Here is a 27912-nt window from a genome sequence, read left to right as displayed (position 1 = left end):
GGATTATACCACTGCAGTTTTATGGATTACTTATATGCTGCCTTTAAATGCTTTTTGGAGCTTCAATGTTTTGGTCACCCCTCACTTGCATTGAATGGACCTACAGAGCTGAAATATTCATTTTTGATGAGGGTGAGTAAATGATGAGAGAATTGTACATTTTAGGTGAACTATTCCTTTAAGAGATTAGCACATACTACCCCTCTCACAAGTGATACAAACCAAGCGTTTCATATTTCAGAAGTCATTTGATCTTGTTTTTTTTCATTCAGATCAACTCAAATCTCACTATCCAACAAATGATATACAAACAGTGTCAGACCCAGAGAAATATACACTCATATACATTGCATGTATTTAGTCCAGGACTAGTATTAAACACTACATTGGTGTGTGTGTGTGTGTGTGTGTGTGTGTGTGTGTGTGTGTGTGTGTGTGTGTGTGTGTGTGTGTGTGTGTGTGTGTGTGTGTGTGTGTGCTTGGTGAAACACAGGGAGAGGGCTCAGGCCCTCGATAAACATTTAGTCTGATCCGTTATGGGTTCTAGAATAAAGATTAGGTGTAAAAAGCACTCAAAGCCTTAAAATGTGGTGACAATCTTGGCGGCTTTTGTCCACTTGTTCTGAGAAAAAAACAATTGTGACTATCCTGTTTTAACGTGCTGTAGATTCTCTGATCTGAAACTTATTTATAGGAAATGATAAAGATCGGAGAGTCTTCGATGTTCTTATAGCCGAATCGCTGAGTCAAAACACGGAAGGTTGTTACTGTTAACAGGAAGTGACATCACTGACACGCTCACTAGCAGGCACACTTGCTCTGGTCCTGGTCCCGAGACTCTGCGAGGTCACAGGTGCTGTGGCCGTTGGTGCGAACCATTCCGTCGGGGATCCAGGATTTGTCCACACATCTCTCCATGCGCTTCATGATGAGATCAAGCAGAACCTCCACGGCATGACCCACGTTCTCACCATTCGCAGCGCTCGTCTCAAAGTACGGGATACTGCAAGGGTCAAAAAACAGGGTCAGGGGCCTGTTTGCTGTGGATTCATGTCTCAAATTGTGACCAAAAAAAGGGGAAATAAAATCACAACTATGTTCTTATTTAGTTTCTTCTAAATAGCCTTTGTTTGCTTGAATTTTTAGGCCACCACCCACACTAATACATTATTTGAAAACACATTGATTTTGCTACGTTTACACCTCTCATCCACACTAGAAGGCAGACAAAGTGATAAATAACATTTAGGGCTTTACTTTAACCAAAATTCAGGGCTTTGGCCTCAGAAACCCACCTCGAGTGCCACCCATGCCAAAAATGAGTCATTCGCAGTAATATATTTACATTTCTCTCGTGTTTGTACAAAGACACACCTGGGAGGGTGTTTGGATGCAAGTGTCAGTACACAGCTTCTATGAAGATGTGCAATAATATTTAACAGGCAAGTCACTGCAAACCTTCACATTAAACTTACAGCACAGTGCTGCGTGAACCTGCCAAAAATTGACGAAAACATGATTGCTTATTCTCCAGCATGTACTCAGTTTGAAAACACACTGGTTTGGGTTCCATAGATCACTGAAAAAATGTCAATGCCTCTAAATATCCAGGAGTAGTCTTTGTCAAAATAGAGATCTAATAAAATGTTTAATTTAACAAGCAATTCGGACCCCTTAGGACAAGAATGAAACCTCATATGCACAATGCTTGTTTTAGCCTGAGGCCTGAATGCTTAAAGGGATAGTTCCAAAAATGAAAATTGTCTCATCATTTACTCACCCTCATACCATACCAGATGTGTATGACTTACTTTCTTCTGCAAAAACACAAATGAAGATTTTTAGAAGAATATCTCAGCTCTGTAGGTCCATACAATGCAAGATGATGGTGATTAGACATTTGTAGCTCCAAAAATCATATAAAGGAAACATAAAAGTAATCCATATGACTCCAGTGTTTAAATCCATATTTTCAGAAGCAATATAATAGGTGTGGGTGAGTAACAGAAAAATATTTAAGTCCTTTTTTACTCTAAATCTACACTTTCACTTTCAGAAGTGAAAGTGAAACTAAATGGGCACCCCATGTGACTTTCAGATGTTAAAGTGAAAGTAGAGATTTAGAGAAAAAATAAATACATTTTGATGTGTTTCTCACCCACACCTATTATATCACTTCTGAAGATATGGATTAAACCACTGGAGTCTTGTGGATTACTTCTATGTTTCTTTTATGTGATTTTTGGTGCTACAAAGTTTGATCACCATTCTCTTCCATTGTATGGACTTACAGAGCTGAAATATTCTTCTAAAAATCTTTATTTGTGTTCTGCGGTAGAAAGAAAATCATACACATCTGGGATGGCATGAAGGCGAGTAAATGATGAGAGAATTTAAATTTTTGGGTGAACTATCCCTTTAAATTAAACATCACGCACAATTGTACTGAAAATAATTGAGAGAAAATATAATTTTCCTGACACCTGTAAAATGTGTTCATGAGACTTAAGTTTGGAAAATGCTACAACTGAAGCAATATAGAGTGCTCATCTAAACTGAAGACTCACTCTTCACATTTACTCAGCAAATATTAGCGTTTGGTGTACCACCATCGTAACATGCAACATTTAATGAGCGCTATCCTCATCTTAGACAAACAGAGTGCAGGCACGGCCCTTAAAACACATATGCCCGGAATCGCACACACCTTGTGAACACGTATGAAGACCTACATGCACACCAGAAAATAATCTCACATGGGACTTTACAGCAGAGCTAGATATTTACCCAACACTTTCTGACAAACCAGTAAAACATCCCTGATGCTGGATTTACCATAACTATTCAATAATTTCACAATATTACTAAGGATATGACATTTCAGGTAAAGGCACTAACAGGGAGCTTAAAATGAATTATTTCCTGGTATGAGATAATTTCATCACTTTCCTTGGTGCTCTGACATTTAAATGATCTCAATTGATAGTACATTCTACTAGAAAGTAATTGTAATCAATATATCAGCAGAGCAATATAATGTGGTATGCTGAATATCAGCACATGCTGATATTGACAATTATATACTTAATGGCGAGTTTACACAACATGATTTTAGGCCCGATTTTCACTCGCTGACAGTTTTGCGGAGGTCGCCGACAAAAGTCAGAAATCATAGGCAAATCAGAGCTAGCTACCATGAGCAACGAACGCAATGTAACAAAGAAGCGATCTGAGAGAAGCGTCAACACATCGCCAATGTCAGTGAGATATCTAGCATGTTAAATATCTGGACCTGTCTGCGATTCCAAATCGTGCAATGTGAAATATGTTTTGACTGAATACAACAGCAGCGTTGACCTACAGCCAATGAGAGGGCAAGAAACGGTGCACGGGAAGGTTCAGTGGGACGAGTCCTGACATACCTGCAACAGAACATCAACTAGCATGGCTGCGGTATCAAGAAAGTCTAATTGGACTGAAGAAATGGAGGAAAAATTAGTGTAACATAGGCAGGAGCACCGGTGCCTATTTTATGTTTCCACTGAACTGTACCACAACCGGGTGGAGAAAGAGAAGAGTTGGAGAGAAATTTCAAATTCTCTTGGACAGTCAGGTGAGCAAAGATAGATTTTTCAGTAGGAGGTACTTTTCATATTGTAACACATTATGTAAAGGCAATTAAAAACATACTCATCATATTCTGAAACACATAACATATGATCATGCATTCGTTTTCATATCACGCATCACTTCTCAAGTGTACTCTGTTGTGAAACGTAATTTGGAGTCCAGGCAGAGTCGTCGGGGATTCCTCATTAGTGAAACGTTTTGTAATGTGTTCACTCCTGTCGCCGATTCCTTGTGTAATTTGCAAACCCAATGACTTCCATGACAAGACAGACATTTGTATAATATGAACGGTTCCACAATCTGACGTCTTTGAAATTGATGTAGTGTGTAGGAGACATTAGATGCAGATGAGGTCATGACTGCACATTCAGACACACACTAACAAACACACACTTCAAGTGAGTCTCTTAAAGGAGTAGTTCACCCCAAAAATGAAAATTCTCTCATTATTTACTCACCCTCATGCCATCCCAGATGTGCATGACTAAAAAAAGATGTTAAGCTCTGTAGGTCCTCACAATGCAAATGAATGGGTACCAACATTTTGAATATGCATTACGATAGGTGTGGGTGAGAAACAGATCAATGTTTAAGTACTTTTTAACTATAAATCCTCCTCCCTGCCCAGTAGGTGGCGATAAGCAATAAGAATGTGAATCGCCAAAATAAAAAAAAAAGTGAAAGTGGAGATTGATATTAAAAAAGGACTTAAATATTGATCTGTTTCTCACCCACACCTATCACTTCTGAAGACATAGATTTAATCACTGGAGTCTTTTGATTTACTTTTATGCTGCCTTTATATACTTTTTGGAGTTTCAAAGTTCTGGGCACAATTTACTTGCATTTTATGGAGCTACAAAGCAGAGATATTCTTCTAAAAATCTTTGTTTGATCTGCAGAAGAAAGATATTCACACATCTGGGATGGCATGAGGTTGATTAAATGTTGAGAGAAATGTAATTTTTGGGGACTTCTTTAAGGCCTGCTGGACTAAATTAATTACATTTCTTACCCGTATTTCTCTGCGAGCTCTCGCACATTCTCAGATTTCACAGCATGCTGGTCCTTCAGGTCAGATTTATTTCCGCATAAAACAATGTCGGGATTCTCGCAGTACGCATGTGTCTGCAGCTGACCTGCACAGAAATTACAGGAATCTAAATAATATTATGTATCTAGTTATTAGAAATAAAATTCAATTCCAATCTATGAAGGACTTACTCATCCAGTTCCGGACATTGAGAAAGCTCTGCTCATTAGTGAGGTCAAAGAGCAGCAGGAAGCCCATGGCATCCCTGAAGAACGCTGTGGTCAAACTCCGAAATCTGCAGAAATGTTTAGAAGACTCTAAACAGTGAAAAACTAACCAAACAGCAAACGATACCCATTCATTGACATAGCATTGACAGCACAACTATAGGACCACAAACTGTGAACATGGCATGAAAAATCAGATTAAATCTTCTCTTTCACAGAAGACTTATTTTCAAGTAAACATGAAATGAGAAATTGAGTTAGGGGCAGGTCTATCTGCTTAACCAAACACTGGAGTCATATGGATTACTTTTATGTTTCCCTTATGTGATTGGGGGGTCAATCTGTTGCAATTACACACTTAACCTTTACAGCTGATGTGTGTAATTTCCTATTTTAAAGTTCTCAGTTATATCCCGGCTTAATATGAATTAATGTGTTATGTGATTTTGAGGATTTCACATTTTGTAACTAGACCACTGAGCATGTCCAGAGATGAGAGTCAATGAAAGAGCTCTTTTCTTATTTGAATGAGTACAAGTTATTAAGTGAAATGTACTGAAGTGGGCATACTGATGGTATGAATCTCACCTCTCCTGTCCAGCCGTGTCCCACAGCTGAATGTGAATTCTCTGCCCCCTGCCAGCTGTGCCATCAGGACCATTGGATTTGTACACCTGTACAGAGAGGAGCAGAGGCCAGGTGAGTCGTTTCCTAAACTATACTTGACAAGGATGAAAAATATTCTTGCTGACTCAGAGGTGGACGCGTCTTTCTTTACAGTGTCATTACTTTTGATTCCATGGCTCTAAAGGATCAGCGTTTGTTTGGTTTTGTAAGCACACTTATCTCTGTTCACAGCTAGGTGTTCCTGAATTAATCCTTCCTCTCAAACAACTATCTATCTATCTATCTATCCTGTACCAGTCCAGTACAGTATGAGAGATGGGTACACCAGTGCTGCCAGAGCTGCTCTCCTTACAGATGTAAAGGGTAAAATACGTCAGAATCAAAACTTTTATGAAATCCGTGACAGCAGAAAAATTTCCAAAGGAATCAAAGGTTGCTTTGCTCATGCTAGCCTGAATGAAATGTGCAATTGAGATTGTCTGATTGTTGAAAAGTTGAATAGTGAGAATGTTTCTCTGACGCACGGGGCTGGTGTGGTGCTGAAATTTTGTGTAATAATGCAATTAAATGTTATGTTCTTGTTTCCAGTATTGTTATTGATGATATTTGGATTTTGGCAATAATATTTGGATTTTATTATATATTTATTTTATTATTTATTTTATAATATTTAATAGATTTTAAATAATACTTACAGCAGTGGTGAATTCTCAGGTCTAGCAAAGCCTTCTCTGCTGGCCAAATAAATAAATATTTTTCATCCTTTCATTCTCAATAACCTTTTTGCCTATGTATTTTTAATTGCTTTCCACACTTAATAAATCTACAAACAACTAGAGAAAACTAGTTTATCCAGTCAGAATTTATTACTTGATTTTTACAAGCACAAATCACATGCCCGTAGCAACAAGTGAGTCTGAGCCTCCAGGCCTTCAGAATTTCTTCAGAATCCCTCAACAGCGCAAATGAATGAGCAACTAAAGTCAGATTGTCAGATTCATCAGCCAATCAGATTGATGTATTTGTTCTTGGTGGGTGTGATCTTTAGGATATGTCCAAAAAATTTTTTTTTTTGCAATATACAAATATGATATGTCCCAGTCGAGGCCTTCTAGCTGGCCTTGAGTGACGCAATCACACTTAAAGTGATGTCATTTTAAAGCGAAGAGCGCGAGATCTTGCTAACAGTCGGCTGTCATCACTGCCGCTATCGCCATTGAGAAAGAGATCCTTATGGATTTAAAAACACAAGATGTTCTAAATGACTGTGTGATTGTCAATTTATTAAACAGGAAAGGAGGACTGATTTTCACTTCAAGTAAATTGGTAAGTGCTTTTTGCATTATTATAGCAACATAATTATTTTTCTAAGTGTAAATTATGCTGCTTGAACATTCAGTGTCGGATCAAGTTTTGAAGAGTAGTGCTGCTCTTCAACTCGGAAAGTCTGATTTTTAACTTCCTACTAGGGAAAGTGCAAAGGAATGCATCTTGAAGTCAAAATGACAAATTGTAGGCTCCTGGAGAAATTCACAACTCCATTTCGTCGAGATTCAGGGGCATGATGTCACACAAATATGCAGATATACAAAGTAAGTGAAAAACATTCACTTTATTAAGTAATATCGTTAAATGTGTTCGTTTCCACATGACATGATATTAAAGTTTGTTTCAAAAACGCCAGCAGAAACAGGTGTACAGTATAAATCATGGTCAATTATAATCTCTTTTGTTAATCGTACACCTGAAGCACAAATGCTAGCGCTGCAGCACTGTTTATCAGTTGGGTTGCTAGGAGACGTCTCTAATGAGAGGCAAACCGCTGCTAAGCTAACGGGAGAATTGCGGAATGGAATTAATTTATGGTCAGAGATATCAAGTAGGAATATACCACATTCAACTTGAATGGAACGCAGCATAACCTTGTGGTGGGGGATGTAAATGTTGAAAATACGATCCTTATCTGTTCATAGTGTGTTTAAGTTTGTTGCAAATGTACAGACAATGCAAATTAGATTAGTTTTCTTGAAGTTTATCTATCTATCTATCTATCTATCTATCTATCTATCTATCTATCTCCATCCATCTCAAGGTGTCTACCATGTTAATTACAAAGACTGCGGCAGTTTGCATGACATAACGTGTTCCCATCAAATTAAACTGCCTCAGGGGATCGTATTCCATTCAGGAAACACATAATTACTCAGAGCATATGAGCACATCTGTTTGCTTTTACAGGGTTGCAGCTTTCTGCAAATGGTTTTTCTGCATGTAGTATTCATGGCTGTGCTTAGACAAATATGTTTATATCCATGTGCCATCTTTATACATCCCTGGATCAGAGTCTGCGATTTACACATGATGAATGGCTGTACTCATCCTCTGGGCATGTTTCCATGCTTGGGTAAAAAAATTATCTGAACAGGATAAGGTGTTTTTTACAGCCCAGTAGACCTGTCCTAAACATCCATTACAGGTACAGCAGGAAACATTTTTAACCAATAAGACCGGGAGAAAGGTGCCTCTTTTGCATAGCAGTGAAAATACACCCCCATACTTGGATAATCATTAATAAATAACAATATGTCAACAAACTGTAACCAGCATAGGTGGTTGCTACCGTGTTCTGGGTGCTGGCAAAATAGCCCACCCCCTCTCTATGATATTGTGGTCTGCAGATACAACCCTAACTCCTAAAAAGTTAGGGCAGAATGAAAAATGCTAATAAAAACAAAAAGGAGTTATTTGTAAATTATATTCACCCTTTGCTATATTGAAACACTACAACTAAACATTATATGATGTTTACCTTGTGAATTTAATTGTTGTTTTTTTAATGTACAGTCATTTAAAATCAGATGACTGCAACACACTCCAAAAAAGTTTGGACAGTCGAGTGTTTACCACTGTGGAACATCATTTCTTCTAATAACACTTATTAAGCATTTAGGCACTGAAGGCACAAGTTTAAGTTTAAAAAGTAGAATTTTCCCCCATTCATCCTTTATGCAGGTCTTCAGCTGCACAATTGTCCGGGGTCTTTGTAGCCATATTGTACACTTCATAATGCACTACACATTCTTAATTAGAGATGGTCAGGACTGCAGGCTGGCCAATCTAGCACCTGCACTCTCTGCTTGTTCGGCCAGTATGTGGTTTGAAGTTGTCCTGATGAAAATTCTGTAAGGTGTCTGGAAATGGCTGTGCTGGATGGCAGTACAGTGTATATATATGCTGCTCCAAAATTTGTACATATCTGTATTAATGGTGCCCTCACAGATGTGCGAGTTACCCATGCCATGGTCATTGACACACCCCTGGCCCACACTGGCATTTGGACCTGATGCTGATAAAAGCTTAGATTGTCCTTTTCGTGTTTGGCCCGGAGAACACTGACCACTAAGTTTTTCTAAACTATTTGAAATGTGGCTCATCAGACCAAAAAACACAGTTCCACTGTTCTACTTTCCATCTAAGATGAGATCGAGCCCAGAGAATTCAGCAGCGCTTCTGGACAGTGTTGATGTATGGCTTCTCCTTTACATAGTAAAGTCTAAACTTGCATCTGTGGATGCAGCAGTGAGTGGTGTTGACTCACAAAGGTTTACTAAAGTAATCCCAAGCCCATGTTCATGATATCCATTAGAGATGAATTATGTTTTTTAAGACAGTGATGTCTGAGGGATCAGAGATCATGCACATTCAGAACTGGTTTTCGTCTTTCCATTTACGCACCAAGATTTGACAAAATTCCTTGAATCTTTTAACTATATTATGCACTTTAGATGGTGAAATGCCCAAAATCCTTCCAATTTGTCTTTGGTGAACATGGTTTTCAAAGTGCTGGATTATTTGCTGAAGCATCTGTTGGCAAATTGACAAGTCTCGAATGATCCTTGCTCTAGGCTGTTTTTGAAAGCTCCCTATATACAATGACATGATTGCCTCACCTGTTTAACGTCTCCTGTTTCACATTGCCTTCTTTTAATGCATTAAATTGACATTAGTCTTGAATTGCCCCTGTCTCAACTTTTTTGGAATGTGTTGCAATCATCTGATTTGAAATGACTGTACATTAAAAATAAATAAATAAAGACATTTGCAATGTTTAGTTGTAGTGCTTTCAATATAGCAAAGGGTTAATATAAATGTACAGATCGATAAGGATTGTTTTGCCTGTTGTATCATCCGAGAGTCGAAAATCACACGTCTTATCACTTAGGAAGTGATAGCAAACACTTCCTCAACAAACCACATGATTTAAAAGTATTCATGTCTGTAGTTCAAATAGGCAAGACGAGCTACAAGTCCAAGTGTAATATTTAGGGTTAGGGGTTTGTTTAAATCACTCACCCGAAGTATGAGCAACAGTAATAGCAATGCTTGCCTTAGCAAACACTGCATATAATACTCTCAAAACTAACACACAGGACAAATTAATAAAAAATTACTAATTGCCTACAAAAATGTAAAGATATAATCAAAGTAAAAATACTCACCACTCGTTTTTCTCGAAAGTCTATTCCCACTGTTGTGATGAATTTGGAGTTGAATTTGCCATCTGTGTACTGATACAGGAAGCTCGTCTTTCCCACCCCAGAGTCCCCCAGTGCGAGAAACTTAATGAGGTAATCATAGTCCCCATCGGACATACTGAGAGCTGAGAACAAGGACCTGAGATGGACGAACACACAAACACACCTAAAACATTACAGAACAAACAAAACACTACACTGGGTCTAACAATTACTCAAAATGTTAATCAACATGAAATGCAACCCATTTTAATATGGCATTTTTCAGAGTGAAACAATTATTCAAAGGGAAAACAAACATCCATCCGAAATTGATTGATTGGATGGTGAAAAGTGGTCTTTACACATACTGTGATGAATCATTGAAAATAAGACCAGGAATATGTATTTGAGTAAATGGGACACTTTTTTCACGTTGACTAAAGAAATACCCAAAATGACCATAAAGTCGATTACATTTTTTTTTTTTTAAAGCATCTTGATCTGACTCAAAGGAAGGCGGCAGATGTTTTTGTTGATGCTAGAGTGCTGATTTGGTAACAGGAAACCAAGATGTTCACTAAAGTGCAGTATTTCAATTCTAGTAAATGAGATTCGTAAACCTCTATTTCATGGAATACTCTGATTATTAACTAGGAATGTCTGTAAATGCTGAAACCCTAGAGGAGCAAATGAGGAAACGGACTTTAAAAAAAAAAAAAAAACACCTTCTCAGGCTTGAATGCATCCACACATTTCAAAAGATCGTTTTTCAGATAATTTTTCCCAGAGGATCACTTAAAGATTATTTGCACCAAAAACAGTGATCATTTTCAAGCAGACCAATAGTTGCTTTTTGGGACTATCAGTAAATGGACAAATATCTATGCCGATAGTTGTCGACAGTTTTTTAATTACTATTATTCCTCCGTGTTACTCTGTGGCCGGCGCTAGAGGATTCTACAGTTAGAACAACTTGGGTCAATGGTATAACAGTGGCCTCTGGAGTGAAATAAAAAAAATTAAGTGGATTTCCTGCAACTAAATATTTCATATTCTCCATATCTATATCCTCATTGTAATGCATATTTTTAGTTCTAAGGGCATGCAAAGAACAATGCGACTTTAAAGAAATGTGCCCCATCAGCACATACACCATGTCTCCAACTTCATATCTTGTCTTTCTGATATATCTGAGTCTTTGTAATAGGACCCCCCAAGAGCTCTGACACATTAACTCTGTACTGTACTTTTCACCGTTTTTTTCTCTCGCTCGTGCACACACACACACACACACACACACACACACACACACACACACACACACACACACACACACACACACACACACACACACACACCAAGCACCAACATGTGCAATACATAATACCATGTCATAAGTAGGTGTGTGGTAGTTTGGAATCACAATGATGGGAAACAATTATCATGCACTCGAGTACCAGATTCTCCTGCTTTTAATGGGAAAAATGACAGAAGACGAGCGCTGATTGTCATTGATCTTAATTCTTTCCCCCAGCCGCTTCTGTCAATTGTAACGTCCGCGTAAAGCAACAGCTAATATCTCACACAACTCACGCAAAATACGTCTGTGCTTCAGGTCTATTTCTCTCCATGTGTGAAATGTTTCCAGCTGTTTAAGTGTGAGACCCCAAAATACGGGACAAACGGCATAACATATGGATTCAATACTGAATGCAATTTTGTTCACTTAAATACGGGTTGATTCTATTTAGCCTATATTCTATTCTATTATTCTATTGTATTATATGGTATGGTTGGCAACCCTATATCTAATGATTTCCGAATGCACCATTTTTGCATCTAACAAAAGAGCCTGCCTTGATGACAGAATAATTTTTTTCTAACAGTTCAGATGTGCTTTTCTGTTGCTAGAACCATTATCTCAGCAGGGAGTCCCGATGGTCAAGTGATAAACGAGCTCCAGCTAACAGACGCCAATACGTGCTTCATCTCCCTCCACCTAGCCGCCAATTATGTTAATGAAACTCACACCTGAAAATCCCTGGAAATTCAACTAGTGTGGCACCGACCAGAGGCGTAAAAAAACATATATGCAAGGTATGCAATGCATAGGGGCGCCATGTAAAGGGGGGGGGATCAGCAGCTCACTAAAAGTGGTGTAATCAGCTTCCTCGACCCCACCAACATCACCCCACCCCCCCACCCGCTTATAATCAGCCTCCTCGACCCCTCCAACATCACCCCATCACTGTTAATTTATATTTTAAAGTAAAAATTCCTCACGTTACCTGTTCACAGTTTTTACAGCACTGCGTTTCATAATGTGCTCTGTCTCTTGTCTTGACACGTCCACAAGCAGAATGTGGTAGAGAAATCTATCCAATGATGCCTCAGTTTAAGCTCTGAAAGCATTTAGTGAGTTCTTTAGAGTTCTTCAAACACATTAAAGTCGATCATATGATCGCAGTAAGAATATATACTCAAACAAACAGCCACAATCTTTCACTCAGCATTGCTAAATCCCATCCCGACCGTAAGCTACTTAACGTCTGGGTTCAACTCCCAAGTATTACAGTTGGGCTTTATGAGGGGCAGAAGGCCCTGCAAATCCAGTGGTTGAACAGAAAACCTGATGCTACTCACAATCTATCCAGCATTGAAAAACACGCAATAAACGGAATAGATCACCCAAAGATGAAAATTGTCTCATCATTTACTCACCCTCAGGCCATCCCAGATGTCTATGACTTTCTTCTGCTGAACACAAATTAAGATTTTTAAAAGAGTATCTCAGCTCTCTAGGCCCATTCAATGCAAGTGAATGGTGGCCAGTAATTTGAATCTCCAAATAGCACATAAAGGCTGCATAAAAGTAATCCATACGACTTCAGTGATTAAATCCATATATTCAGACGCAAAATGATGGGTGTGAGTGAGAAAAGATCAATATTACAATCAGTCTCCACTTTCACAATCTTCTTGAGTTTTTGGTGATTACTGGACCACCTACTGGAGGTCTGCTGGTCAAAGGTGGAGATTTATAGTAAAAAAGGACGTATTCATCCGTTTCTCACCTTCTGCTGAGAGAAGACATGGATTAACCCACTGGAGTCTTATCGATTACTTTTATGCTGCCTTTTTTTTTTTTTTTTTTTTTAGGTCACTATTCACTTGCATTGTATGGCCTTACAGAGCTGAGATATTCTTCTAAAAATCTTTGTTTGTGTTCTGCAGAAGTAAGAAAGTCATACACATCTGGGATGGCATGAGGCTGAGTAAATGATGAGAGAATTTTCATTTTTGGGTGATCTATTCCGTTAAAGCTTGTGCTCTTGTATGCCTTAAAGACAACCGAGGATTTAATGCTTTCTCCTGCAGATTTCAATCCAGTTCCAAGCTAAAGTTTCATGTTCAAAACAGGTTAAAGTGATATTCTCGTATTATTTACTTGCCCTCATGTTGTTACAAACCCAAGAGACAATTTTTTTCCTCACTCTCCTTTCACTCTCATTGTATGGAAGAAAAGATAGAATGAAAGTGGTGACTGAGGTGAATATTCTGCCTAATATATCCTTTTGTGTTAAACAGTGAAAGAACGTTAGGTTGGGAACACCACGAGGGTGAGTAAATAATTTTAACGATTACATTTTTGGGTGAACTATCCCTTTAAGCTATTAGGATGGACAGCACCTGTGGCATGATGTTGTTTGCCACAGACAGTAATTTTGACTCATCCCTTAGTTTTTATAAAAACAAGAAAATAGCATTTACTGTAATCTAATGCAAAAGCATTAGCAACATTTTAGATGGTGCTTGTCAGTGATTCTGCAGACTGAGTTTATCTTAAGGGTAGGCTACAATGGATATTCAGAAGCAACATGCCAATTTCCTGTGTGATCATGTTGTTAAAAACTAGTTAACAGCTGTAGACTCAAGTCTGCAGAGATTTACATTTATGCAATTCTAACAGTAAACATTTTTTATGCACATTTTCTATCATGACATTTCTTTTTTTTTTTTTACTCCGTGTTAGATTAGATGTAGTGTTCAGATGAAAACAGATGATATTATAATAGCAATACACACAAACTTGCAGAGAAAGAGGTCCACTGAATGTTTCCTCCTCCATGATGAAGTGACTGATCTCATCTGTGATAAGCAAACAGTGCAAGGCATTCTGGGCATCCTCGATCGAGACGCATGTTTATAGGAGTCAGTAGTTAAATTTACAGTACTTTCACCTCTGTTCAATGTTGTTTAGTTGAGCCTGACATTGAAATACTGGTCTATGGTGCAAAGTATTTCAAAGTGTTGAAAAGCATAAATGTTTTGCAAAAAGCACTTGAAAAAAGAACCCTGTGAGATATCCCTACATCTGCTGTACTTTCACTGTTCTCATACTAGAAGCATCCCCCTAAGACTCAGCTATTTTTTTACACCAGTTTTTCAATGTCAGGCTCAACTAAACAACATTGCACAGAGGTGAAAATATAACTGTAAATCTAACCACTGACTCTTATGTACTTGCGTCTCGATCGAGGTTGCCCAGAATGCCTTACACTGTTTATCACAGATGAGATCAGTCACTTCATCATGGAGGAAACGTTCAGTGAAACTCTTTATCTGCGAGATTGTGTGTATTTCTAATACAGCTGAACGCTACAGCTAAGCAAACACACAGTTAAAAAAAACTAGTTTTACATGCGAGAAAATGTGCATAAAAAATGTTTACGGTTAGAATTGAATAAATGTTCATCTAATGTTTTGCAAAAACATTTTTAAATTAATGTAGGCACAATTTATATTTGTCTACAAAACTAATTTGTCAAAACTTTTGACTGGTGGTGTATACAGGGCTCAACGTTAATGCTTGTCCACTTGTCTGGGACAAGTGCATTTTTGAATTGGCAAGTGAAAGAGAATTAGCCTTCTTAAAACGTCAATAATTAAAAAATAACCTGCTATATTTGTGATATAGCTAGCTTAAGACAAATATATTACAAATATATAGATATAAACAGAAGAAGAAATATCTAGAAAGATGTTATAAAAGATATTAAATATGGATTCATATCATCCATTGATCCAGTATGTTAGGGAATTCTCCGCTCGAGCTGTGCGACTTGAAAACAATGAAGACCAATAAAATTAACTGCTTTAAAATTAGCTAAATAGTAAAAAGTCTCTAAAGCACGAAGAATCCAGAATACAGTAGGATACCTTCTAAAAAATTGCTAATACTTCAGTATATTGATTAAATGCAATTATTTCAGGAGCTCAGGTTTTCACAACAAGAAGAGTTGTGCAGAGTTGTATGTAGCCTTTTAAATGTTTGATACATGCTTAAATTAAAGGGGTCATGACATGAAGAATTACATTTTAAATGATATTTTGACATATAAGAGGTCACTGTACTGTACACTGTAAAGTTTTCTCTCCAGTCCAAAAAGAGCATATATAGTTCAGGGTTTCCCGCAGAAAATGTGTTAGTTAAGGTGGGGGGTGGTGGGGGGGTGTATTTGGATTTGCATAACTCCTGACACAAATTAAGACAAATACTGAAACTTGAGTCATATCTTTTTAATGATGTATTAGTTTGTCAAGGTAATAACATTACATCTAATAGTCCGTCAAAATGTGCAAAGCTTATTACAATCACTGCTTATGGCAGAGCTGACACCTAGCTCCTTTACTGTCGAGTCGCTCTGCTAAAATTCGCGCTGTGAACATAAAGCCCGCCTACTTTGATTTGATTGGTCATCTCAAATATTCTGACATTGATGAGCAGTGACAGACCAATGAGGCTCAGATGAACACACACACACGCTCGCCGCCGCTGCGGAAGAACGCGCTGATAACAAGACTGAAGCGAACACAAAGGCTTATCACATATTTAAAGCTGGAAAGGGAGAAAACAGGACAGAGTAACACGGCGAATATCGCTCATATATATTTTTTTGACGACGTAGTTAAGGCGGCAGGCGTGTGTTGCTTAGGCGGCCGCCTTAGTTTCAAAGTGCTGCGGGAAACCCTGTAGTTTTCACCCTGCAAAAATAACTTTTGAAATCGGCTACATTGTGACGTCACAGTGTAGTGTCATTTGTATAGTCCCTGCCTCAACAACATAAAGTACTGTGCAAAAGTTTTAGGCACTTCTGAAAAATGTTGCATAGTGAGGATGTCTTCAAAAATAATGACATAAATAGTTTGCATTGATCAATTAATGTCATACAAATTCCAAAACCTAAAAAGGCTAACTCAATATTTGGTGTGGCCACCTTTGCCTTTAAAACAGCACCAATTCTCCTAGGTACACCTGGACACCGTTTTTCTTGGTTGTTGGCAGATATGATGTTCCAAGCTTCTTGGAGAATTCGCCACAGTTCTTCTATCAGTTTAGGCTGTCTCAACTGCTTCTGTCTCTATATGTACTGTAATCTCAGACTGACATGATGTTCAGTGGGGGCTCTGTAGGACCATGACATCTGTTGCAGTGCTCCCTGTTCTTCTATGCTACTCTTTTCTATTTGCAAAAGTAATGTTTGGGAGTCTAACATTTATATACCTATTGACACACTAAATCTGAAGATATAAATAACCATCTAAAGACAAATGTTTTTGAGAAACATCTTATGTGCCTAAGACATTTGCACAGTACTGTATAATCGTTGTGGTGAGTTGACAGAGAGAGAGAAAGGGTCTGGGATACTGCAACACTAAAAGTGGTGCTGTTGTTATTGTAGTTTGCTTTTAATCAGCAAAAATAGTAAAGTTATGTCCCCAGCTCAGCCCGTATTGACACTAACTACAACCCCTGGAGCCATGAGTTTGAATCCAGGGTGTGCTGAGTGACTCCAGCCAGGTCCCCTAAGCAACTAAATTGGCCCGTTGCTAGAGAGGGTAGAATCACATGGCGTAACCTCCTCATGGTCACGATAAGTGGTTCTAGCTCTCAATGGGGTGCGTGCTAAGTTGTGCGTGGACCATGGAGAATAGCATGAGCCTCCACATGCTGTGAGTCTCCGTGGTGTCATGCACAGTGAGCCACGTGATAAGATGCACAGATTGACTGTCTCAGAAGCAGAGGCAACTGAGACTTGTCCTCCACCACCCGGATTGAGGTGAGCCACCACGAGGACCTAGTAAGTAGTGGGAATTGGGCATGCCAAATTGGGGAGAAAAGAGGATAAAAAAATAAACAAAGTTAGGTCCCCAGATGTTGCAGGGCTGGCCCAAGGCATAGGCGAGATAGGTGGTTTTCCTTTGGTGCAAAATGACAGGGAGGCACTCCACTAGAGTTTTTTTTTTTTTTTTTTTTTTTTCAGAAGAGCCCCCTTTCATAATGACTGTGTGCCCCTTAACCATAGTTACCAATTCAACTTATTATTAGCGACTTTGTGCTTGTATTTTCAGAAAGTCGCTTGTAAACATGCAGTTTTTAGGGCTTATTCCCAGTGTTCAGTCAGTGTTATGGGCTTGCTGAAGTATGACCCACCACTAATAGCAGCTGTCAAATATCCCTACCTACCATTGATGCCGCACTCTACATCAGGCGTCAATCATACAGCTAGTGAAATATTACAAACCTGGTCCAAACCGACACACGCAGCACTCGCAGTAACTGGCATAAGTGCTTCACACTGAAAACTGGTTCAGTGTGTGACACAAGTCAACCCACAATGACAACAATATACAAGCTGACCAACAATCATGCCACGGTCCAAATCATTGAGATCAAAAAATGTTCCCCATTCTGATGGTTGATGTGAACATTAACTGAAGCTCCTGATCCGTATGATTTTATGCACTGCACTGCTGCCACACGATTGGCTGATTTTTGGTGCCAGATGGGCTGGTTTTTGTATTTCTGTAACTTCTGATCTCCTGGGATTTTCACACACAACAGTCTCTAGAATTCACTCAGAATGGTGCCAAAAACAAAAAACATCCAGTGAGCGGCAGTTCTGTGGATGGAAACACCTTGTTGATGAGAGAGGTCAACAGAGAATGGTAAGACTGGTTCGAACTGAAAAGGTCTACGGTAACTCAGAAAACCACTCTGTACAATTGTGGTGAGAAGAATAGCATCCCATAATGCTATTCCGAGATGCTGGTTGCAGGGGCGAAAATTTCATCAAAATGTTGGGGGGGACAATAAACATAACAATTCTCAAGAGCAATTTTTGAAGGGGACACCAAGGGTTTTTTGTTGTTGCCCCATTTGCATTTGTATTATTTTATTTCTTAAACAATTATTTTAAGAATATATCATTATATTATTTACAATACACATATTTTAATGATATTTTAGGGGGGACAACTGTCAGATTTCCGCCTATGGCTGGTTGGCGCTGTTTTGGCCACACAAGGGGGACCTGCGCAATATTAGGCAGGTGGTTTTAATGTTATGGCTGATCGGTGTAGGCATGAATACACAAACCCTTTAAGATCTGTTCTGGATACAGACATTTGAGTGTTCAGCTGTATCATCTGACATGTCTTTGATCATTTGACTGTTTCAAATAGACAACTTCATATGATGTTCTGAAGCACAGGAACCTTTGAGCTTCTGAGGCCTATTCGGATTTACACATCCAGGGAAATAACCAGTCAGTGAGCACCATGGCAGAAATGCGTTTTACCAATCGCTGGACTTGTGCAATACCATGCAACAGCTCACCAAATTGCCTGAGCTTTGAGTTCTGCTTGCTTTCTAACTAAAGCAGCACTGTATACCGTTGATAAGAGCCTGGATAAAGACAAGGGAGAAACATTTCCAGGAGAGCACCACGTTGGGCAGCCGGCCAACACTAATGGAGAGAGCTGCAGATATGCAGATCCAGAGAGCAGCAAGAAACACATCAGCAAACACTTTGACACCAGAGCTTTACAACAACAGTGAAGCTCTGACAAGTTGATTTTTTCTCTTTAATGAGCACTTCCCTTTTCTCAGACTGTATGTGTGAAGACAAACCACCATATAGGCCCATGACTTGATGCAAAAACATAATTAAGAAGATATATTCTTTGGACAGTTAGACATTCCATTGAAATACAATCTCATAAATTTCACCCAATGGCTACTTTTGGTGTGAAAACATGTGATGCAAGTTTAAGCTTTTTTTCTCCCATTTTGCAGTCCACCAGATGAAAATCATAAGCCCAATCACTTTTTTCATGTATGTAGAACAAGTTACTTGCCAAAGTTTAACGGATAGGATTAGGGGTATGTTTAAATCCATAATCCGAAGTTTAATAAAAATAGTGATGCTTACCATAGCAAACACAACTAATGAGATGTCATCCCAGGGGCAGACTGGGAGCAGAAATCGGCTCTGGATTTTAAATAAAAACCGTCCCAAAAGTTTCTCGGCCGGCCCACCGTGAAAAGTCCCGGTTCTACCCATGGCCAGTCCGCCCCTATGTCATCCTGTCCACTGGAGTGGTTTGAAATTCAATCACATACTTACAAATATCTGTCTATTTGCTAAAATCTTTAAAGAAATATTCAGGGTTCAATCGTATATTATACGTGCCAATATATTGTGCCAATAAATTCAACACTTCCCGAATGTTCTTAAAATAACAACTAAAAAAAAAATCAAGGTTACACTGAGGCACTTACAATAGAAGTGAATGGGGACAATTTTGTTTAGAAATTGGGTTTAAAGGCATACATTTTAAGCTTATGATTTTATAAAAGCACTTGCATTAATTCTCCTGTTAACTCATGTATTATTTGTAAAGTTATAAAGTTAGTTAAAACGTCGTTTTTGCGGGGGACTACTGTTCTATGTGGATAAACTTTGAATTATTATTGCCAATGTTACGTCTTCATAGAAACAAAGTAGTACAATTTTACATAACTTTACAGAGATAAGGTTGGCAAGTGATTTTTCACATTTACAAGCATATTGTTTGTCTTGTGGCTGTACTTTTGAAACAGTGATTATTTAAATGTTTACGGATTGGCCCACCCACTCACTTCTATTGTAAGTGCCTCACTTTAACCCAGATTTTTGCTTTTTTCTTTTTAAGGAAAGGAGGGGCAACTACAAATCTATTTTTGCGGTCATCAATATTATGTCATATAGGCTGTTGATTAAGCTCAATATGTATTTAACCTGAAATATTCCTTTAATGAACTTAATATAATGAACTCATATCCTTCTTGCTATTGGATGGAAAACAGTTTACTGTGTGTTGCTGTGATTTTGCCATGGCAAGTGTAAACACGCACTTTCCAAATTACAGCTAATGAAGTCTCTTTAGGGGTGTCAGATTAGTGAATAGTGTTTTGGAGGATATTGAACATAAGATTTAACTAAAAATAATCAGCTGGTGCTCATGTGCTCCTGGCATCCTGTCATGTGACCCTCGAATGTCAACCCTGCCAAGAGCTCTGAATAAAACACACACACAGTCTCATATGTTCTCTCAATCTGCTTTCTTTATACAGGCAGGAAAAATAGATAAGCCTGTATAAATTATTTGAGCTTTGGGGAAAGTTCTCAGGCTACGCTCCTGAGATGGGTTCAAAGGAATTTTTTCTCTAAAGATGGATATTCATATAACTTTCTTTCTTCCGTGGAGCACAAAAAGAGATGTTTTGAAGAATGTTGACGCTACTCTTTTCGATTAAATGAAAGTTAATGGGGACTCGGTCTGTCGAGCACCAAAAAGCACTATAAAAGTATAATAAAAGTAGTCAATAGGACTTGTGCACTATATCCCAAGTCCTCTGAAGTCATTCGACAGCTTTGTGCAATTCAAATAAAGCCTTTTTTCCTAGCTATAGCTCTCAAAGAAAGATGCCTGATGTTTTTCTGGCTACTCAGCCTTACAGTCTCCATTTGGTAAGGATTAGTGAAGGGGGAGGAGTTAGGGCATCTGTTGCCTGCCAGCAACAAACCCCGGCACCTTGTACAATGGACTTAAATCTCATTAGCGTTTGCGAAAATTCAAATATAGTGCCTAGGTCTGACATCAATGAGAGTTCTTGAGTCTCTTGTGATCAATCATCATTGACATTATGACATGCCACATTTGAACGTACATGAATGTGAACAAAATTTGATAGCTTGCCATTTTTGGAGCTTGACAGCTCTAGTCCCCATTCGCTTACATTGTTGGAAAAGAGCAGCTTGGACAATCTTCAAAATAGCTAATTTTGCATTCCGCAGAATAAAAAAAAAATCTAGTTTAAGCTTTTGATCACATTTTACAGCACTGTGAGGGTCAAATTGAGAACGTCATGATAAATCCATTAGAAGAATATATCAATTCACTGCAACAAATTGATCTACATGCTATTTACTGTATTTCATCGCTTAAGAAAGAAAGGACATTTGATCATTGAGAAAGGGGAAAACTCTCTTAGTAAGGAGTTCCTTGTATGTAGTAACCTGATATGGGAGTGAAGCAGCTTTTTTTCCTAGGTGAGACAACATTCCCAGATAAATGTCTTCCTCTGAACAGAAACCATGATCGAGAATCAACACCACACAAGAATAATTATTTAAGATCATAATGGAACCATATGCACATGATTTAGATGAAGATGAACAGACCTAATCTAATGTACAGTGTGTGTGAGAGAGAATAAAACACACCTAAACTATCAAGAAACGCACACTATCATAACATACATTTTAACAGTCCACAACATAAAGTTAGTGACATACAGCATGTGAGATCCTCTGTAATCTGTAAGGAACCATCTTTATATATTTTATGTTTGTCGAGAGAAGAATACATAAATACATTACGAAAAAGACAGAAAGTAGCATTTAATTGAATAAACAGGTTTTCAGAAGACATTATAATCAAACGGTTATCAGCATCCTCCGATGTATTTAACACCATAAAAACTGTAAAACAATAAATGTACATACCAGTACAGTTACCGGAGTGTTTCTTGATATCTTTGGATGTTTAAAGCTTTCTCAGAAATATTAAACCAAGCGACAACAGGTACACGAGTGTGTGATACTTTGTGGATACTTTGTTTCCTAAAGTTGCTCCAACACCCACATGAAGCTCCAGTGCATGTAAAAGCTGGTATGCAATGACGCAACATTTCCCGTGTTCAGGCACCAATCCTACTGCTGTCAAGACCTAGCTCGTGAATATTAACTAGAACGTGCTGACGTTGTATGAAACCTTCGCGAGCAAAGGCCAAAGAGTATCTAGCAAGTCAGTCCACTGTCGGCAATCTTTGGAACGCTCTCGGGAGGCTATTTCCAGTCATGCCAGTGCACCTCCAATCTACTTGAATGGGGAAAGACCAACATCTCAAAAACGGCTGGTAAAGATTACGATCAAAGAACATTTTTCAAATCAGCAGTAAACTCTGACAGTACTTGAATCATAAATGTTGATTCTTCACCTCAAATTATGATTAAAAAAACATTTTCTTGTTTAGCTGATGCGCATGCGCGTTCTAGAGTTGATTGACGGGTGATCTCTGTATCTAAAATGTGATTGGCTGTTTTAACTAAAGGCGAGACTTCCTTTCTATAGCTCCAATTCGTTTTAAAAGAAGTGGTCCATCTCTGCTAAATGTCCTCTGGCGAACACTCAAGTTACGTAATTAATATTATTATGAGCCCAGCAAAGCGTCTTGCTTTCGGCCTATCAGTCAGGAGTAATGGTCGGACGTCATGTCACTGTCATTAATATTCATGAGGCTATCCTTTGCCATGGTGTGATGAGTTGATTCACGCCCCTCCCTCCGCATTGAACACGGCACCTTCGCTCAGATCTCTTCATATTACGATTTAAATTGTGCTACGCTTTAGTCTGTACATAAGCAAGACACATTGCTGGACCGATTTAAGATTGTGTTTACAACATGTACAAACTAGAAAAGGAAGTGTGAGGTTTGCAAGAGCTTGCGAAGTTTGCAATCTTTAAGTGTGCTTGTTGCGCGACCTGGTCGCTCAAACTGGGATGACAAAGGTACATTTATACTGTGCTGTCTATTTAAACGATTGAATATATAAAGTAGTCCTATATTCATTACAAATTACATTAGCAGCAACAATTTAAGTGTAAAGCTGAAGCACATGCATTTCAGAATGTCTTTGGTATGTCTCTCTTGCTATAAAGACATCATTTAGAGTACAATGGAGCTAAAAAGCCTTTCTCAAAAGCCTGCTGTAGCAGTATCATGGTACAATATGGTAAAACCTTGGCATTTGTATTATATACAGTAGGCCTATATCATGGTATTCATATGGAAGGCTACTCCAAAAACATGGTAATGGTTTGTTTTTGGTACTTCTAGGTGCTTTCTTGCAACGTAAGTGTTTTGAGACACTTTTATTTAGAAAGTCTTTTTACTTATAGACAATCGTTCACAGGCTTCACTGGCAAATTATTGTAGCGCAGCTGCAGGTTTTGTTTCAATGAATTGTAAGTAAATATTAAATTCATTCAGCATTGTTTTTGTTCTCTGTCTTCTAAAGCATCACCATACTATTAATGCATGACAAAGAGCTTCAAACGACTTAGCCCAACAGTTACACATTTATTGAGAAGAACCGACTCAAAAGCCTAATTAATTCACGCACGAGGCATCACTTCAATTCACGGGCCCCGCGCTCATGAGCCTATGGCCGTGTTCACAACGGCATATCCATAACTGTTTTTTGTTTTAGTTTTTTTGCAATCACATGTAGGCTATAACAGAAAGAGTAAGAGTTGTATGACATTTAGTACATGGTCTATTTGTTCCGTGTGGGGCGCCACAACACGTCATCGGAACACAAAGGAGGCATTTTGTTCAACAAATTTTGAACATTAATGGCTCGGTAGATCGGCGCCCCCGAAGCGATGCCGCCCTAAGCGCTCGCCTTTGTTGACCGACCATGGTCAATTTAAGCAAGGAAATTTAAATAATCTGTACAAATGAGCTATTACGGTCAGTGTCATATTTGCTTACATTTGCAGCATCTTTAATATTTCATAATCTTTTGTCATCTGTTGATTAAAATTGAACAAAATCCTAAAACTATATTTATTTCTTGGCTTAAATGAAATAACATTTGGACATCAGACAGATGGACCCCACTGTCATATCATGTGGTCCTCCCTCGCATACAAACACACAGCATAGCACAGGATTCGCCAAAGTGAATAGAATAAGTCTTATTTACTTGTTCTGCAAATAAGCTAATTTATTCAGAAGCCATGTACAATGTGTAACTACCATTTGACCACATGTATATTCAAACTCTCTCACACACAATCTTCTCTCAGTATAGTCAGTCTCTGGTTTGAGGTCAGTGTTTGGTTGCTGATGCATCTTCAGTTGCAGTATGATCTTGTTGGGTTGTTTCCGCTCCTCTCTGTTCCTCTGGGTCGGGCTTGAGGTCTTCATTTGGTGCAGATGGAGGTTTTCTGGGCAGCTCAAAAAAAGGTCTGTACACGTACATGCCTCCAACTACTCCAACCAGGGTCGCAAATGCGATTTGATGAAAGGGAATCCGTCTTCTAAACATGATCTTATCTTATAAAGGAACCGCACCCATTTGAGAAACAAGTTTATTTTTTAAATGTAATCTCCTAAAAAAGGGACAGGTGGAAGTTTCTGAAATATCACCCACATTCTGTAGTCAATTACAGTTGAAGTCTGAAGTTTACATGCACCTTAGCCAAATACATTTAAACTCACTTTTTCACAATTCCAGACATTTAATCATACAAAACATTCCCTGTCTTAGGTCAGTTAGGATAACTATTTTAAGAATATGAAATGTCAAAATAATAGTAGAGAGAATTATTAATTTCAGCTTTTATTCCTTTCACATTCCCAGTGGGTCAGAAGTTTACATACACTTGTTAGTATTTGGTAGCATTGCCTTTTATATTGTTTAACTTGGGTCAAATGTTTTGGGTAGCCTTCCACAAGCTTCTCACATTTCTGCCCACACATTTTCTATCAGATTGAGGTCGGCTTTGTGATGGCCATTACAATACCTTGACTTTGGTGTCCTTAAGCCATTTTGCCACAACTTGAGGTATGCTTGGGGTCATTGTCCATTTGGAAGACACATTTGCGACCGAGCTTTAACATCCTGGCTGATGTTTTGAGATGTTGCTTCAATATATCCACATCATTTTCCTTCCTCATGATGCCATCTATTTTGTGAAGTGCACCAGTCCCTCCTGTAGCAAAGCACTCACACAACATGATGCTGCCACCCCCATGCTTCACGGTTGGGATGGTGTTCTTCGGCTTGCAAGACTCACCAGTTTTCCTCCAAACATAACAATGGTCATTATGGCCAAACAGTAACATTTTTGTTTCATCAGACCTGAGGACATTTATCCAAAAAGTAAGACCTTTGTCTTGCATCATTTGATCATGTTCACTTGCAAACTGTAGTCTGGCTTTTTTATGGCGGATTTGGGGCAGTGGTTTCTTCCTTGCTGTGCAGTCTTTTAGTTTGTTGATATAGGTGTGTTATACTGTGGATATAGATACTTATCTATCCATTTCCTCCAGCATCTTCACAAGGTCTTTTGCTGTTGTTCTGGGACTGATTTGCACTTTTCACACCAAAATATATTCATCTCTAGGAGACAGAATACGTCTCCATCCTGAACGGTATGATGGCTGCGTGGTCCCATAGTGTTTATACTTGTGTACTATTGTTTGTGCAGATGAATTGGTACCTTCAGGCATTTGGAAATTGCTCCCAAGGATGAACACGACTTGTGGAGATCCACAACTTTTTTTCTGAGATCTTAGTGGATTTCTTTTTATTCTCCCATGATGTCAAGCAAAGAGACACTGTGTTTGAAGGTAGGCCTTAAAATACATCCACAGGTACACCTCCAATCAGAAGCTAATTGGCCAATTGTCTAAAGGCTTGACATAATTTTCTGGAATTGTCCAAGATGCTTAAAGGCACAGTTAACTAATGTAAAGTTCTGACCCACTGGAATTGTGATATAGTCCATTAAAAGTGAAACAATCTGTCTGTAAACAATTGTTGGGAAAAAATTACTTCTGCACAAAGTAGATGCCTAAACGACTTGCCAAAACTATAGTTTGCTAATATGAAATCTGTAGAGATTTTTTTTTAATGACTTCAACCGAAGTGTATGTAAACATCTGACTTCAGTTATACATATCATTGAGTCTAATGCATTGTGTATTTTATATCAAAGCTTACGTTATATACTTGCCGCGTATGTTAAGTTGTTTTTGATGTTCAACAGGCTTCAATAAAGTACATTTTATATATCTCATTTTAGACAACTCTTATACATAATACTACATTACAAACATAGAATATCAGTGTATGTTGTGGACGACAACATTGACTGATCTATAAAACTTATTTCAAGAACATACACAAACATAATAATTTAGAACTATGAACATTTTTAATTCATTTATATTTATTAATGTTGCAAACTTACCCTGATGGATTCACTCTGTTTATAAACTAATGTGAGAAGCGTTTGTCTTCAGTTAAAAAGCATGAAAGCAAGGTCGATCTGACGAAAGATCGACTACGGCAAACCACGCAGCCCAAATCAGACGTATACATTCTCGCGTTTCGATTTTTGTCAGCATCATGCAGTATACAGTATTTACAAGACGCATCCGATTCAGTACTTATTTTTATGAATACCACAAAACAACTTAATATAAACTTCAAAACGTGTGAATTGCATCCCAGCCGTTAGAAATATTCTATCCTGTTTTTTATTATTATTAATTAGCATTATTGTTCAGTCTAACAGATTTCACAGCTTTTATCTGTTTTTTCCCCCTTTTTATTTGCACATTACAAATACAACAAACAGTTAGCATCACAATAATACAGAAAGTAATAAAAATACCAAAGTATCAAGAAAATACAAATATATAATTTTTGAATATAATAAAAAACATAAATCAGTTATAATTTGGGGTTTTAGTTTAGTTTTAATTTGTATTTAGTTTTAGGTTTCAAAGTATTATTTAGTTTAGTTTCAGTTATTTTACCAACTGTGTTTTATAGTTTTAGTTTTTCAATAGATTTTCGTTTTCATTTTTATTTTAGTCTGTCATTATATTTTAGTTTCCATTTTTATTTCTATTTCAGTTAACACAGATGAGTAAATGTCTTGGCAGGGGACAACTTGGTGTAATGTTCTTTAAATTAATCTATTCCCTATCCAGACCAGATTACACATAGGTCTACATATAGTGTATAGCTAGGCTGCCATATAACACGGCAAAAACAAACAAGAAGGACTTACAAATGTGGAGATATGTATCCTTTTATTTTTTTCTCTCTTTTTTTTTAATTATTATACACATAACCGAATGTGGGCTACTCATGGCCAGTAGATGGCATGTTTGCGATGCAACAAATGGAGATGTTAAAGGGATAGTTCACCCAAAAATGAATTTTTGGAAGAATATCTCAGCTCTGTAGGTCCTCACAATGCAAGTGAATGGGTGCCAAAATTTTGATGCCCCAAAAATTGCACAAGTCAGCATAAATGTAATCCATACGACTCCATTGGTAAATCAGTTTCTCCAGAAGCTATATGATAGGTGTGGGTGAGAAATGTATACATATTTAAGTCAAATTTTTCTGTAAAATGTCCTCGATGCTCAGTCAGCCTCCACTTTCACTTTCTTCTTTTGGTGATTCACATTCTTCATGCATATTACCCCCTACTAGGCAAGAAGAAGAATTTCTATCAAAAATCATGGTATTAAATATTGATCTGTTTCTCACCCACACCGATCATATTGCTTCAGAAAATATGGATTTAACCACTGGAGTCGTATGGATTACTTTTATGCAGCCTTTATATGATTATTGGAGCTTCCAAATTTTGGCACTTGCTATGGACCAACAGTGCT

The 27912-nt window shown here is 38.1% G+C and overlaps 2 protein-coding genes across 4 annotated transcripts; both read right to left on the bottom strand.

Moving 5' to 3' along the window:
* Positions 1-392: 392 nt before the first annotated feature.
* Positions 393-26551, bottom strand: LOC127622665 (ras-related protein Rab-27A-like). 2 transcript variants are annotated; one of them, XM_052096689.1, is made up of 6 exons: positions 26469-26551; positions 10017-10191; positions 5479-5564; positions 4855-4958; positions 4646-4769; positions 393-1003 (listed from the first exon to the last, which is right to left on the bottom strand). In XM_052096689.1, exons 2-6 carry the CDS (start codon positions 10167-10169, stop codon positions 802-804), a joined length of 669 nt encoding a protein of 222 aa, XP_051952649.1. In that variant the 5' UTR covers positions 10170-10191; positions 26469-26551; the 3' UTR covers positions 393-801. The 2 variants fall into 2 exon arrangements, with proteins under 2 accessions (XP_051952649.1, XP_051952647.1); XM_052096687.1 differs by lacking the exon at positions 26469-26551 and adding an exon at positions 21929-22089.
* LOC127622668 (uncharacterized) lies at positions 24065-26555 on the bottom strand. Of its 2 annotated transcripts, none has more exons than XM_052096692.1 (2): positions 26469-26555; positions 24065-24602 (listed from the first exon to the last, which is right to left on the bottom strand). In XM_052096692.1, the coding sequence occupies exon 2, from the start codon at positions 24536-24538 to the stop codon at positions 24320-24322; it is 219 nt and encodes a 72-aa protein (XP_051952652.1). In that variant the 5' UTR covers positions 24539-24602; positions 26469-26555; the 3' UTR covers positions 24065-24319. The 2 variants fall into 2 exon arrangements, with proteins under 2 accessions (XP_051952652.1, XP_051952654.1); XM_052096694.1 differs by having other exon boundaries at positions 24065-24546; positions 26469-26547.
* Positions 26556-27912: the final 1357 nt, after the last annotated feature.

The sequence above is a fragment of the Xyrauchen texanus genome, chromosome 29 (assembly GCF_025860055.1).
Source record: "Xyrauchen texanus isolate HMW12.3.18 chromosome 29, RBS_HiC_50CHRs, whole genome shotgun sequence".
NCBI lineage: Eukaryota > Metazoa > Chordata > Actinopteri > Cypriniformes > Catostomidae > Xyrauchen > Xyrauchen texanus.
This window is presented reverse-complemented; position numbering and strand designations above follow the sequence as displayed.

Excerpts from the sequence above, each read along its gene's own strand:
- LOC127622665 (XM_052096689.1), bottom strand. The coding sequence starts at position 10,169 with ATGTCCGATGGGGACTATGATTACCTCATTAAGTTTCTCGCACTGGGG. Across the intron at positions 4,959-5,478 it reads GACACGGCTGGACAGGAGAG|ATTTCGGAGTTTGACCACAG; the intron begins GTGAGATTCATA and ends ACATTTCTGCAG. Across the intron at positions 4,770-4,854 it reads CAATGTCCGGAACTGGATGA|GTCAGCTGCAGACACATGCG; the intron begins GTAAGTCCTTCA and ends ATTTCTGTGCAG.
- LOC127622668 (XM_052096692.1), bottom strand. The coding sequence starts at position 24,538 with ATGTTTAGAAGACGGATTCCCTTTCATCAAATCGCATTTGCGACCCTG.